We start from the raw sequence: 12,791 nt of genomic DNA, 5'->3' as shown, positions 1-12,791 counted from the left end.
CAGTACTCGTGTGGGCCTCCTCCACGTGCGCAGGCACTAGCGCACCGCAAAGTCGGTTATCGCAGGTGGTCAACAACATAGCGAACGCCGGCGTGTCTGAACCGCGACGAGCGATCAACGGATGCAGACCATGGGAGTGGCTGTGGCGCTCCAGGGCTGCGGCGAATGCGCACGGTGAGGCGTGTAGTAGCAAGTCCTAAAGTCATGATGGTCGCAGGTACCTATGGTGGCCAAGACGCGAGTCGTGATCAGGAGAAAAGCCTTCGATTGTTATATTAAGCCGAGCGAGGTGCCCGAGCTACATAGCACCTCGTAGCAAGATGGGAGCGTACCACACGTGATGTTGCGCAAGACAGCAGCAAGCCAATACGCCAAACCTTGCTAGATTTAGACGCGCTTAGGGCGGAAACGGGCCGGCGGCTCACGGTTCTTGCGGCCATCGACCGAGCGCACGCGGACGATACGCTGGTGGATCGCGGCTTCGATCGAGTAGTAGTTCTTGATGTAGATCTTGGGGAGAGCGTACGACTCGTAGACCGAGGCTTCCTTCAAGTCACGCATGGCCGAAGCATCGACCATGTTGCGGACGACGAAGCGCTTGATGGCCTTGTCCTTGGGGATGAGCTTGGCCGTCGAGACGCAGTGGACGCGCTTGACGTGGCCACGACCCTTCTTGTTTCTACCGTGGTTGCGACGCTTCACAGTCATGCTTGTAGCTTTTCTCGAAAATGAGACTCCGCCGAAATGGCGATGCAAACAAGCGCCCACCAGCCACCAAGGCCACCACATACAAATTCCTAGATAAACACCGTCGCGGTACCCCTATCCCTCGTTTCGCCATTTCATTGGTGCACAGCCCAAACGCGCCCGATTCGCTGCGGCGTAGCCAATCCACGCGCGACCTTTATCCGGATAACCGGATACCATGGCGCCAACGCCGGCCAGGGGTGCCACGTCCGCGAATGCGTTGCCGTTGTGCGCGGAGGCCGCACCGCATCGGTCGTTGCAAGTCCTCGTAGGTGGCTACTCCTTTGTACTAATAAATGCAGGTGGTCACGCAGGGTCTGAGCTGAGCTCTGCCATTTGTGGTGCTGCGAGTCTGCAAGAGCCAACGCGGCGACGCCACAGACAACCCACACATGCAAGCAGCACTGGTTTCTCAATGCTCGATGGAGAACCGTCACTGCCACCACATCTACCGCGACCAGCATCGCAGACAACCTTACTATATGTACGTGGTTGGCGAAAGTTGTGTGAACAATCGAGTGTCATTTCCCTTGGTATACACTGCAGCCGACCGACTGGTTGCGACGAGTATGAAGACTCCCTGCAGAAGAGAACCTGTTTGGTGTCCAAGTCAATGTGTGTCTTCTCGCAGGTAGAACACCGAGCGCAACGTTCATTTGGTCGTTGCTCCGATTGCCAGTGTTCAGATCTGGTGACGCAACGATGGTGTCGATTACGATACGAGCCCGCCTGGCACAGTCAAGCTGCTGGCCAAGGACGAAGTGGAGGTTACGAGATGCCCGCATCGCAGTATAGTTTATGTATCCAGCGAAGGCTAGCCAGCAGGAACGAATATGCGTGGCTTTTGTGCGGTCTCGTTCTAGACCTCGCGGCGGCGCATGAGCCCACTTTTCGATTTGGATATGCGAGTTCAACACAGTGTCGAGGCTGGAGTGCACAACAATATGTGATTCCAAGCCGTTACTTCAGTGAGGCAAGAAAACGGGGGCCCACCTGAGCGAGAGCAGCCTCGGTTTGCGCGGAAGGTTTCAAGTTCCGGTCGGCTGACCGTGGGCCTCGCAGCAAAAGAAAGAACATTTCACTGAGCAAATTGCGTCATGGGCTCCGTGTCAAGAGGCGAGAGAACTCGATCACTGGCGCTCCACTTCGAACCAACCAGGCGCCACGAATGGTTTGGGCGACGTGCAGGCTCCGTTCATCAAGCTGTGGAGCTCACCTCGGCAAACCCTGATCTCGTTGAGGCGACAGATATGGCCAATAGCAATGTTGTCTCCCACTTTGCCTTGTGTCATGTTCCGCTCAATCGAGATCAATAAGATGATCACCTTATTGTCCTTGCGTTCAAGCCCACCCGAATCACTTCTCAGTTCTTAGTGCCTGTGCGAGCAGTGTGGCTTGGCTCTACCAGAGGCATTGACCAGCAAGGCGATGCACTCCCTGAACCACCACGTTGAGAAACGTCATGTAGGGTGGCGCTGGGGACAAAAGTCGGAAGTTGCACGAACGCACTGCACCCCGGGTTCGGCCGAGTGGCGCGGGTAAACGCAAGTGCAAGCAGGCAAGCAGCGTACTGGTACTCACCCCCAGAGTACACCAATACACAGAGTTTAAAGTCAAGAATGCTTTACCACGTCGGTATGTTGCAGGAGACTTGATGCGCGAGTTTACGATGAAAGAAGCCAAAACCCTTTCAACCGCAGCATTCAACGTTGTACAAGGTGTGGGCGGCTGCCCACGAAGAACGGGAAGACACGGCGAACGGGAAGAAGGCGAAAGCCGTGCACCAAAACCCCGTCGAGTTTTTGATTCTGGCGCCTCGACAAAAACACGCAAGCCAATCCGTCGCCTGGGCAATCGCCCGCAGTACGAGGCACGCACAAAATGAATGGTACCGGTATTCAACCCAGCCCGACACAAAGCTGATAGCGCATTCGAGCACCAACGTCACTGGCTTGCCGGCTACGGAGCTACTTGAATCGGCGGCTTCTTTTTTCACTACTTGCAGTACCGGTTGAAACCACCTCGCGTCTGTCGTGAGGTCGTCGCGCTGCTCCCATGTACACCGTCGTGCATGTCTTTGCTTGCAGTGGGCATAGACAGGCACAAGACGACGTCGTCGTCAGTGATCGAACGACATTGCCCAGCCTGCCCTTGGGAGGAAGCGCCAGCGCCAGCGAGGATGACTAGACCCAGCCCTAACAAGGAGGGTTTCACGACGGAGCAGGCAAGGACCATCAACGTTGCCTCTCGAGAAAGGGCTTTGATGGGTGGCGTGGACGACAGACGACAGGAAAAGTATCTCGGCTTTTGAATTACGGTAGGTAGAGTGTAGTAGGATGGGCGACATTTAGTTGGAACTTAGGGAGGAGTAGCTATCGCCCCCGGCTGCGATCGTGCGGTCCTGGCTACCCGCGCTGCGTTCGAATCATTTAATGGCGCGATGTATACGCCGAAAAGGGTGGTCGTACACGAGGTCGCCTGTCGGACCAGCCACTCGTGTGGTCGCACGGCGAGCATCTCAGTTCGATTACGCAGCCCGCATGTGGGACCGTCCAGCAGCGGCATGCGTCATCGCATTCGCGCCACCCAACGAACAAGAGACTGGCGCTGACGTGGCACCGCCGTTGGTCTGCCAGCTGCGCGTATCGTCCCACGCCCATGTTGTATGTGGGCAGGCACGTGCGCAGTAGTGGCCAGTCGGGCGAGAATGGCGGACCAGGGAGGATGGGCACGGCAAGGTTGCATAAAAGCCAGGTCGCTCGCGCCTCTTGCCGCTGTCGCAGTCGCCGTCGACTCTCGCATATTGTGTCAAAATTCAGGTTGGGTTCATTAAATACAGTCCACTCGGCGGACCAAAGCGCTAGTCTAGATCGTGGCGGCGTAGTGGTAGCCCATCCCGTTGACAGGCACAAAGTGCTGGCGCATGTACTGGTCGCTGCCCGACTCGAAGGCCGACGGGTCGTTGTAAGGGAGGAGATCAACCCAGTTCATGTCGTTGTCGTCCCATTCGCCGCCCGAGTGTGTGCTCGTGAGGCTCGTGACCGAGTCGCGGATGTTCTCGAGGTCGCTGTCGGCGATCCAGTCGAGATCGTCGTGCATGGCCGTGAGGTCCTCGGCCATGACGCGCTGCGGCGCCGGCTTCTTGCCCATGACGCGCGTCAAGTGCTTGTTCTCGTACGGCGACGCGTAGCAGTCCATCGATACCTTTTGGCACATGGCCGCGGCCTTTTGCTTGTGGAGGCTCATCGAGTTGAAGCTCGAGTCGAGGCTGCCGTTCGTGATGACGAGGTGCTCCTTCTTGATTGCGACCGGCGAGTCGCACGAGTAGTAGTTGGTCGGCGTGCTGCAGCTGCTGCTCGGCGTGCGCGGAAGGCGGTGCGACGAGTTCTTGCGCGAGAGCACCTTCTCTTCGTGGTGGTGGTGGTGGTCATCGTCGGCCGCGAGCGCCTCCTTTTGCGAGCTCATGCTCTTCTTGCGTGTAATGAGCGTGCTCCGGTACGGCTCGTGGCGCGTAAAGTACTCGTTGCTGAACGTGCACACGTTGGCGCGGCTCTTGGTCCACTTTTTAAAGTTGAAGTAGTTGAGCTGGCGCTGGAACGACGTGTACTTCTTGTGCTTGAAGTACTTGGGCAGCACCGTGTTCATCATCTCGTCCATGTCGTGGATCTCGAACGCCGTGCCGTCCTTGGACCAGCGCAGCACTTCGGGGTTTTCGCGCTCGAGCATGTTGCGGAGGTTGCGCAAGAACGGTGCCATTTCGCGGGCCTTGCGCGACTCGGACGGCGACTCGTCGCCCGACATGCCCGAGTCGACGGCCTCGGACGGCGTCGGCGTGCCCGGCATGCACTGGTACATGTGCTGCTGCTGCATGTAGTTGGCGTGGTGCGGCGACGGCAGCTGGATGTGGAGCTGGTATGGTGACGACGACGACGACTGCATGGCAAGAGGCAAAATGGAAAATGGCAATCGCGAGACGATGAAGAAGATGCAGCAGCTTTCCCGCAATGGCACCCGGCGCGCAACCGATTTCATTAAATTACGTCGTCTTTTTATTGCCCGTGCGGCCGTCGAGGTACCGAATAACTGGAATTCAGTATGCGATCGCCGAATCAGTTTGGTGCCATCGTGAAAATATCATTCCATTTTTCATCGGTATCCTCCCATGCATTTTATTTGTACTCAACGCGACCGAGTTGAAGCGCAAGCGGCCACAAAGGTGCTACTCATGCTTCGTACCGAGACGCTGGCGTGCTTCAACGAGTACGGTACCGGTAGAACCATTCAATAGCCTCGTCCGCTCTATTGTATTGCGATATAGGCGACCATCGTACTTCCACATGGATCGGCTCGACAACGCTAGCTGGTACCATGTGGCCCGCTTGCCTGGTGCGAAATCAACAGGAGGCGCCGCCTCGATCTCGGGCGGACGTAGCTAGGTGTATGTGGTCAGTGCCAGCACACACGGGCCTCGGTGTCCCACCCCATTCAAGAACGACGAAAAGAAAGCTACTATCCGTTTCAAGGCCCGGGAAAACCCAGGAATCTCACCGCTTGCGTGGCGCCGCCACGTGTAGCCTCTCTACGGCGCACGTCTGATCTACTGCCCAAGAAGTTGCCGTACTAGCACTTGAAACCTAGTGCAGCCGGAGATGTCGACGTGCAAAGCTTTTGTGTGGGATGGTATGGCACTGCAGCGAGTTGTCGTTTCAGACCAAGCGCGGTGTCGCGATGTGTGGGACACGTCGAAACGTGCGGCCCTTGCGTCTCGGCGGTATGCACACGGAATAGCAAAACGCGAGCCGCCGGCCACGATGACCGAGAGATGGCGGCTACGCGTGCATTTGTTGGGTCGGTCGACGTCGTTGGTTTTCACTGCAGCTGACGAGCAGCCAAAGGCGCGGTTCGATTTTATTCGTACCAGTTGGGGGAATCTCGCTTGACGTCCAGAGGACGACATATGGTTGCACTTGGTCGCCGCGCGTCCACACTGCTCTCCATCCGCGCTTTGGTGGACAAATGCACTTTGCACTTGAGGAATGAGTTGTGATATTTTAATTAATTTATAGTTTTTGACAACGTTCTAGATCTTCCGTTTATGCACTGTACATTGCGACAGAGATACGATCGATGTTGGTGGGACCAACATGAGGTCGAGTGAGAATGCTCGCGGCCGCTCACCGCTAATAGTAGCAATGGATCGTATACGAGGGGATGATGGTGGTCTCGGAGGAAGCTGCACACACGTGCGTACGTAGACATCACGAACCAACCTTTGCCACCCTCGACGACGAAGAAGATCACGCTTTACGAGCTGATGGCGATCGGCGACTGAGCTTACGGTGGCTCTCGACCCAAGTCGTAGAGGTGCGATGGCATCGACAACGGCACTGCGGCCACGGCAGCATCCACGATGATGCTTCTTGTGTGACGCTATAGAAACGGAATCGTCGTCGAATCTAGCACCGCGGGCTTGAGGCGTACGCCAGGTCCGCTCAGTTGCATTCAAGTTGGAGCAGGCTGTGCAAGTGTGAGCATAAACACTACAGCAACACCAAGCTACCGCGCTGCGCCTCGGGCCTTTTATGGCTCCGACGGCGTGTGCACGGCAGGTGGCTCATGAATCGGATTACATTTCTGCGAAATACGCTGCGAAACCAGGGTTGCTTTGAATCTATCAACGCGATCTTTTAAAAAGTGATAGAAGATCGGGTCAAGGTTGCTTGCTTGTTGTGTTGCGCGCAGCGACATGGCCAAGTGAAATCCTACAGACCTTCCTCGTCTACGCTCCGACCTCTGGCGCCACCGTGATGTCGCCGCGCAACATAACCTCGACCCGCCTTTACTCACGGACCAGCCTACCATGCAGCAGGTACATGTACGCCAGCGTCGGAACCGGCGCCACTGGCCTTTTTCTTCCTCCCAAACCACCGCGTCGGGTGGAGGATCGCGACGCGCCCATTGGCTCCTCAAGATCCGGCACTGTGATTGGCGCACATCCCAATCAAACATCAAATCGCGTGGATGCAACTCACTGGCGTTGCCTCCCAAAGGACTCCCACGGCCTCCGAACGCAGTCGGCGACGACGCCACTTTGCACTACGACATGTCGTACTAACGTTAGTAGTACACAGCCCGATTGGATTAGTCGACGTAGAATCCATGTAGTTTATAGCAAACGTACTACGTTAGTCGTTTTGCAGTACGCTCATGTCGTTCTTCCTGCGGTGTGTCGACGGACGACACCACGTCGTACACTCCCAGAGCCGGCCCCGCGAACCGCGAGAGGACCACAGGAAGTCTCTGCACGTGGCCGAGGTCGATGGGCGCGGGGTGTGATTGGCTACATTTGACGCGCTGTGATTGGTCGAAATCCTGGGGTTTTCGCTGGCGTGGAGTCGGGTTCCAGTCTTGCAGTCGCTTCCTTCGGTCCAGCCGCATCATGCCCATTGACATCAACCAACTCCGCGTCGAGCGCGGTGGCAACCCCGACATCGTCCGCGAGAGCCAGAAGAAGCGCTTCGCCAGCGTCGACCTCGTGGACCAGGTCATCGCCCTCGATGAGGAGTGGCGCAAGAAGACCGGCGAGTGGGAGACGACGAAGATGAACATCAACGCGCTCCAGGCGCAGATCAAGGACCTCATCAAGGCCAAGAAGCAGGCCGAGGCCCAGCCGCTCATCCAGAAGCGCAAGGACTTGGCGGCCTCGGAGCCGGCTGCCAAGGCCGAGGTCGACGCCCTCAAGCTCGTCGTCGATCGCGAGCTCAGCAAGATTGGCAACCTCGTCGACCCGACGGTGCCCGTCTCGCAGAACGAAGACGACAACGAAGTTGTTGCTACGTGGGGCGCGTGCCGCCCCCACGACGACGCGCTCCACTTCCACCACGAAGTGCTCCACCGCATTGACGGCTACGAGCCGGAGAAGGGCGTCGCTGTCGCCGGCCACCGCGCGTACTTCCTCAAGGGCTACGGTGTCATGCTCAACCAGGCGTTGATCATGTACGGCCAGGCGTTCCTTATGAACCGCAAGTACACGCTGCTCCAGCCCCCGTACTTTATGAGCAAGGAAGTCATGGCGGGCGTCGCGCAGCTCTCGGAGTTTGACGAAGCTCTCTACAAGGTCACGGGCGCCGATCCCTCGGACGAAAAGTACCTCATTGCGACGTCGGAGCAGCCCATGTGCGGCTTCCACAAGGGTATGCTCTAAAGCTGATCCAACGAGGCCAACATGCGCACGTAGATGAATGGATCACCGAGTCGTCGCTCCCGATCCGGTATGCGGGTTCGTCGACGTGCTTTCGCAAGGAAGCGGGGTCGCACGGCAAGGACACGTGGGGTATCTTCCGCGTGCACCAGTTCGAGAAGGTCGAGCAGTTCGTCTTGTGCGAGCCGGAGAAGTCGGACGAGATGCTCCAGGAGATGATCTCGACTGCCGAGGCGTTCTACCAGTCACTCGGCCTCCCGTACCGCGTCATCAACATCGTCTCGGGCGAGCTCAACAACGCAGCGACCAAGAAGTACGACTTGGAAGCGTGGTTCCCGGCCTACGCCGAGTTCCGTGAGCTCGTCTCGGCCTCCAACTGCACCGACTACCAGGCGCGCGCGATGGAGATCCGCTGCGGCGTCAAGAAGATGAACCAGACCGAGAAGAAGTACGTGCACCTGCTCAACGCGACGCTCTGCGCGACGACGCGCACGATCTGCTGCATCTTGGAGAACAACCAGACGCCCGAAGGTGTCCGCGTCCCGGACGTGCTCGTCCCGTTCATGGGCGGCGTCACCTTCCTCCCGTTCGTTCAGGACGCCAAGGTCAACCACCAGGCCGTCAAGATGCAAAAGGCGGCCGCCAAGAAGAAGTAATATCTGCGTGCAACACGCCTTCTCTTCTTCTCCCTGTACATGGGCCATTACGTGTATGTCATGCATGGGACAGACGCAGTGAGGACGTTGACGGCAAGGACAACAACGTACGATCGTTGGCTCCGACTTATATATTTGGACGCGCGGTTCTATCTCATACGCCTAGTACAACATTTCTTCCTTGATCGTCTTGGGGTCGACCTTGGGCACGAGGTCCGAGTCGGGGCGCATCTTGAAGCCGGCCGGCGGGTGCTCCCACTTGAGCGTCGTCTTGCCCTGCGGGCCTTCGCACGAGAGCTGGCCGTTCATCGGGAGCGAGCCCCACTTGTTCATGACCGGCGCCTTGCCCGCCTTGCACGCGTCGAGGAGCTCGCGCGTCGTCTGCGGCGTCAAGTTTTCGTAAAAGTCGTCGTTGATCTGCACCATGGGCGCGTTGGCGCACGCGCCGAGGCACTCGACTTCGCGGAGCGTAAAGAGGTCGTCGGCCGTCGTCTCGCCCTCCTTGATGCCAAGGTGCGACTCGATCGTCTTCTTGATCTCTTCCGAGCCGCAAATCATGCACGGCGTCGTGCCGCAGAGCTGGATAAAGTACTTGCCGACCTTCTCGCGGTTGAACATGGTGTAAAAGGTCGCGACCTCGTACACCTGGATGGGCTTGACCTCCGTGATGCGCGCGACCTTGTTCATGGCCGCAAGCGGGAGCCACCCGCCGTGCTGGCGCTGGGCGAGGTCGAGCAGCGGGATGATCGCCGACGCCTTGTAGTTCTCCGGGTACCGCGACAGGATCGCATGCACCTTGACGTAGTTCTCCTCGCTAAAGTCGAACGGCGTCTCCTTCGTGTTGTCGGGCGTGTCCCGGTGCTGCGAGATGGCGCCGCCGCTCATGGCGCGGGCCGCGGGCGCCCGGCGCGCGGCAGAAGCTACGAGGCGCGACAACATCTTTTCCCGACCAGTCAAGAGGACAATGCCACCCGTCGCCACCGCAAACCCAAACCTCTCACACTCGATATTTGCACCCCGAGGCAAGTGCGAGATGCAAAGTCACAGGTTTTTTCGGCGCCGGCTAGTTGCACCCAGATGGCCCGCCAAATCGGGCCGGCCGCAGCGAAGCCCGACGAAGCCTTTGCGGGCCCGCCCTCTCCGCCGAGCGGTCGGTAGATGTAAGTGCAGTACGACGGCCAGCGCGCACGACGTATCTCCACCGACGCAATATCGCGTGACCACGGACCGAGTTGAAGGCGCTGAAAAGGCGGGAACTGCATTTGCCCTTGACGGCAACAGCACTGCAAGCATACTAGTACTACGAGTAGCAAACGTGTAGGAGGGGACCGCGCCCACCAAGAACTGGCGGGACTAAGACGTGGCTAAGATCGCTACACGTAGTGGCACGACGTTGGGAGCCATGGAGCTAGCGAGGCGTCGTGGGCCGGCGGCGGCTATTTCGAGGCGTGCGTTTTTGTGTGTCCGGGCAGAAGGTTGCGTGCGATTAGCGTATACAAACCTCGAGTGGGAGCGAGGCGCACTTAAGTGGGCCGGCCCCACTGACTGGTTGCATTTTTTGTTTGGCTGGAAACGAAGACGACAAGCACCATGGTAGACGACGGACGAGGTCGACGGACCGAGATGCTCATGCTGCTTGAGTAGGCTGGCGAAGATCCCGTTGACATCTACCCGGAAATCCGCAAGGGCTGCGAGTCCAAGTGCGCGCCGGTCGTCAAGGAGTACAACGCGTGCCTGGACCGCGTCGCCGGCAAGGGCGGCTGCGACGGCCAGTACTTTGACCTGTTGAAGTGCGTCGACAAGTGCGCTGCGCCGCAGATCTTCAAGCACTTGAAATAGACAAACACAACCTCAGATAGATAGTGCGGGGTAAGCGGCCGATGCTAATGCGACCGCGAGATCTCCCGGGCTCGTACTTTGCGTGTTCTAGCTCCACGCCTCCAAGCGGACCTCTCGTGTTGGTTGAAATACATACACGCATGGGATTTGGTTAACAACATGCAAAGGCAGCGTCTAGAATGGCCCAAATCTCGTCCATGGCCTCGAGGCCGATCGAGATGCGGATGAGGTCGCGGGGCACGCCGCATGACTCGACGTAGTCGAGCTCATCGTAGTGCGCTAGGAGCGTGTACGGGCACGAGAGCGTAAAGTTGGTGCCCAAGCTCGGCCCTTTCGCAAACGTCAGCGCGTCGTAGAACGCCTACCCGGCTATGAGACCTCTACATGCATGCATGACACCGTGTACCTTGGCGGCCGCTTGGCCTCCGTGGAGCACGACCGAGAGGAGCGGGCCGTGCGCGTCGGTTGCTGCCGCAGCCAAGTTGAAGTGCTCGTACGCCGCCGTGTCGACGTACTTTGGGTAAAAGATACGCTCGACCTTTGGGTGCGCCTCGAGCCGCGACGCAATGGTGGCGGCGGTTGCATTCACACGCGTGAGGCGCGTTTCGAGGTCGTCCGAGTCGCGAAGCAGCGCGGCCGCGTCGTCTTCGTAGAGGAAGCTATCGTTATGCAGCGCTTGAAGGAGCGTGCTGAGAAGCGGCGACGACGGGTTGACGACGAGGGACCCGCCCATGACCGTGCCCGTGCCGCTAAAGATCTTGGTCAAGCTCGTCGCGACGAGGTCCGCCGCGTGTCCGTTCGTCTCGCGCAGCACCTAAGCGGACTTTAGCACATACGATTTGCATCGAAAGGAATACGTTGACGTTGTACGAGCCGACCGTGTCGTCGACAACGAGCACCGTGTTGTGGCGGTGGGCAATGGCGGCGAGGCGCGGCAAGTCGGTGCTATGGAGAAGCGGGTTGCTCGGGAACTCGGTGAAGATCGCATGCACGTGGTCGATGGCGTCGATGGCGTCGAGGTCGGCCGCGTCGCCGCGCGGAAAGAAGAGGACGTCGCCCGCGCTCCACTCCGTTCGCCGGAGCATTTTGAGTGTATCGAGGTACGGGAACCCGACGAGGACGGTTTTGCCGGGCAGATGGCCGCGGAGGGTTTGGACGAGTCGGAAAGCGGCGAAGATGGACGCCATGCCGGAGGGGTACAGGTTGACGTGGTCGCTCGGGACGTCGTAGAGGCTGCCGATGCGATTACGCAGCAACGCATGCGTCGGCGTGTTGTCCATACGTGATGCCGACGGCGTGCCCTTTGACGCAGCGTCCAAGACGTGCTCGGCGAGGCGCGACGACGTGATCTCGCCGCTGTGTTGCCAAAAGGCCTTGAAGCAAGCGGCTGCGATCGTAGGGAGCACGACGGCGTGGGCGTCGCATGCGTGCAGTGGAATGATGTCGATGGCCGCGTCCGGGAAGCTGCGGTGGAGAAAGGCCTCGCAGCGCTTGGCGACAGCCTGCGTGGGCAGGACGCGGGCCGTCTGCGACTCGTCGTCAATGGCGTACTTGCTTGTGCACCAGCCATTGAGATCCTTGACGTACCCATGGTAGACGAAGCGTGGGTACCCGCTGCGCAGCGACGCGTGGAGCTCCGGGCAGCCCTGCTCGTAGCGCTCGACGTGGCTCCACTTGGGCATCGAGACCGAGACCGCGTGGACGTCGTCGGGCAGCGGCTCGCCGAGGGCCGCGTTCAAGCACGCAGGAACCACCGCCATGGGTCGAGATCAAATTTGATTTCGCAATCGGTCTCTCCCAAAAACCGATCTCCGTGGGTGCCTTCAACCCGAATAATCTTGCAGCCCGCTTGGCTTCTTCTCGTACGTACAGTACACGACATTAAACTTGTTGTCAGTATTGAGAATGTACGACTTGTACATTAGATTGGACGATGTTCGAGCTGGGTGCGCTCGGCGCTGTGATTGGCTGCAGTTTATGATGGGCATCCGGATACACGTGGCAGCGGCCACGCAACGTGCTGCAGTTGAGTCTGTGGACAGAAGCGAAGGCGCTTCTTGAAGCAGACGGCGCTTGGTAATAACCACGAGTAGCTTGGTGGAGACACTTCGGCGCGACCAGCTACATGTGCTGAGGGCTTGGAGCGGTGGGATGGAAGACGCCAAGCGAGGAGCTCTGTGACCCAATCAGAAAATCAGTCCTACCGCAGACATGAGAACCGAGAGCCCTACTGAAGGGACGCACTCGGTAAGTGCAGAGTGGTCGAGTGGAATTTTATGTAGAAAGGAAATCACGTAACATTCCAGGTCTCTTTAATCGACTAGCTTCTCATAGTTCACGCTGACATC

At 58.6% G+C, this 12,791-nt stretch overlaps 6 protein-coding genes across 6 annotated transcripts; 2 read left to right on the top strand and 4 right to left on the bottom strand.

Moving 5' to 3' along the window:
- Positions 1–248: 248 nt before the first annotated feature.
- SDRG_01284 (30S ribosomal protein S26e) lies at positions 249–779 on the bottom strand. Its single transcript, XM_008606801.1, has one exon. The coding sequence runs from the start codon at positions 706–708 to the stop codon at positions 388–390; it is 321 nt and encodes a 106-aa protein (XP_008605023.1). The 5' UTR covers positions 709–779; the 3' UTR covers positions 249–387.
- Positions 780–3,548: 2,769 nt separating this feature from the next.
- On the bottom strand, positions 3,549–4,742 carry SDRG_01283 (hypothetical protein). Its single transcript, XM_008606800.1, has one exon. It carries the CDS (start codon positions 4,684–4,686, stop codon positions 3,613–3,615), a length of 1,074 nt encoding a protein of 357 aa, XP_008605022.1. The 5' UTR covers positions 4,687–4,742; the 3' UTR covers positions 3,549–3,612.
- A 2,235-nt stretch (positions 4,743–6,977) lies between these two features.
- Positions 6,978–8,644, top strand: SDRG_01282 (seryl-tRNA synthetase). Its single transcript, XM_008606799.1, has 2 exons — positions 6,978–7,940; positions 7,985–8,644. Exons 1-2 carry the CDS (start codon positions 7,067–7,069, stop codon positions 8,602–8,604), a joined length of 1,494 nt encoding a protein of 497 aa, XP_008605021.1. The 5' UTR covers positions 6,978–7,066; the 3' UTR covers positions 8,605–8,644.
- On the bottom strand, positions 8,623–9,615 carry SDRG_01281 (NADH dehydrogenase (ubiquinone) flavoprotein 2). The gene has a single exon (XM_008606798.1). The coding sequence runs from the start codon at positions 9,541–9,543 to the stop codon at positions 8,767–8,769; it is 777 nt and encodes a 258-aa protein (XP_008605020.1). The 5' UTR covers positions 9,544–9,615; the 3' UTR covers positions 8,623–8,766.
- A 579-nt stretch (positions 9,616–10,194) lies between these two features.
- On the top strand, positions 10,195–10,443 carry SDRG_01280 (hypothetical protein; the record flags this gene model as incomplete). Its single annotated transcript, XM_008606797.1, has 2 exons — positions 10,195–10,197; positions 10,249–10,443. The coding sequence occupies 2 exons, from the start codon at positions 10,195–10,197 to the stop codon at positions 10,441–10,443; spliced, it is 198 nt and encodes a 65-aa protein (XP_008605019.1).
- Positions 10,444–10,560: 117 nt separating this feature from the next.
- Positions 10,561–12,263, bottom strand: SDRG_01279 (hypothetical protein). The gene is made up of 3 exons (XM_008606796.1): positions 11,301–12,263; positions 10,850–11,257; positions 10,561–10,804 (listed from the first exon to the last, which is right to left on the bottom strand). Exons 1-3 carry the CDS (start codon positions 12,201–12,203, stop codon positions 10,595–10,597), a joined length of 1,521 nt encoding a protein of 506 aa, XP_008605018.1. The 5' UTR covers positions 12,204–12,263; the 3' UTR covers positions 10,561–10,594.
- Positions 12,264–12,791: the final 528 nt, after the last annotated feature.

The sequence above is a fragment of the Saprolegnia diclina genome (genome assembly GCF_000281045.1).
Source record: "Saprolegnia diclina VS20 unplaced genomic scaffold supercont1.3, whole genome shotgun sequence".
Classification (NCBI taxonomy): Eukaryota; Oomycota; class Saprolegniomycetes; order Saprolegniales; family Saprolegniaceae; genus Saprolegnia; species Saprolegnia diclina.
This window is presented reverse-complemented; position numbering and strand designations above follow the sequence as displayed.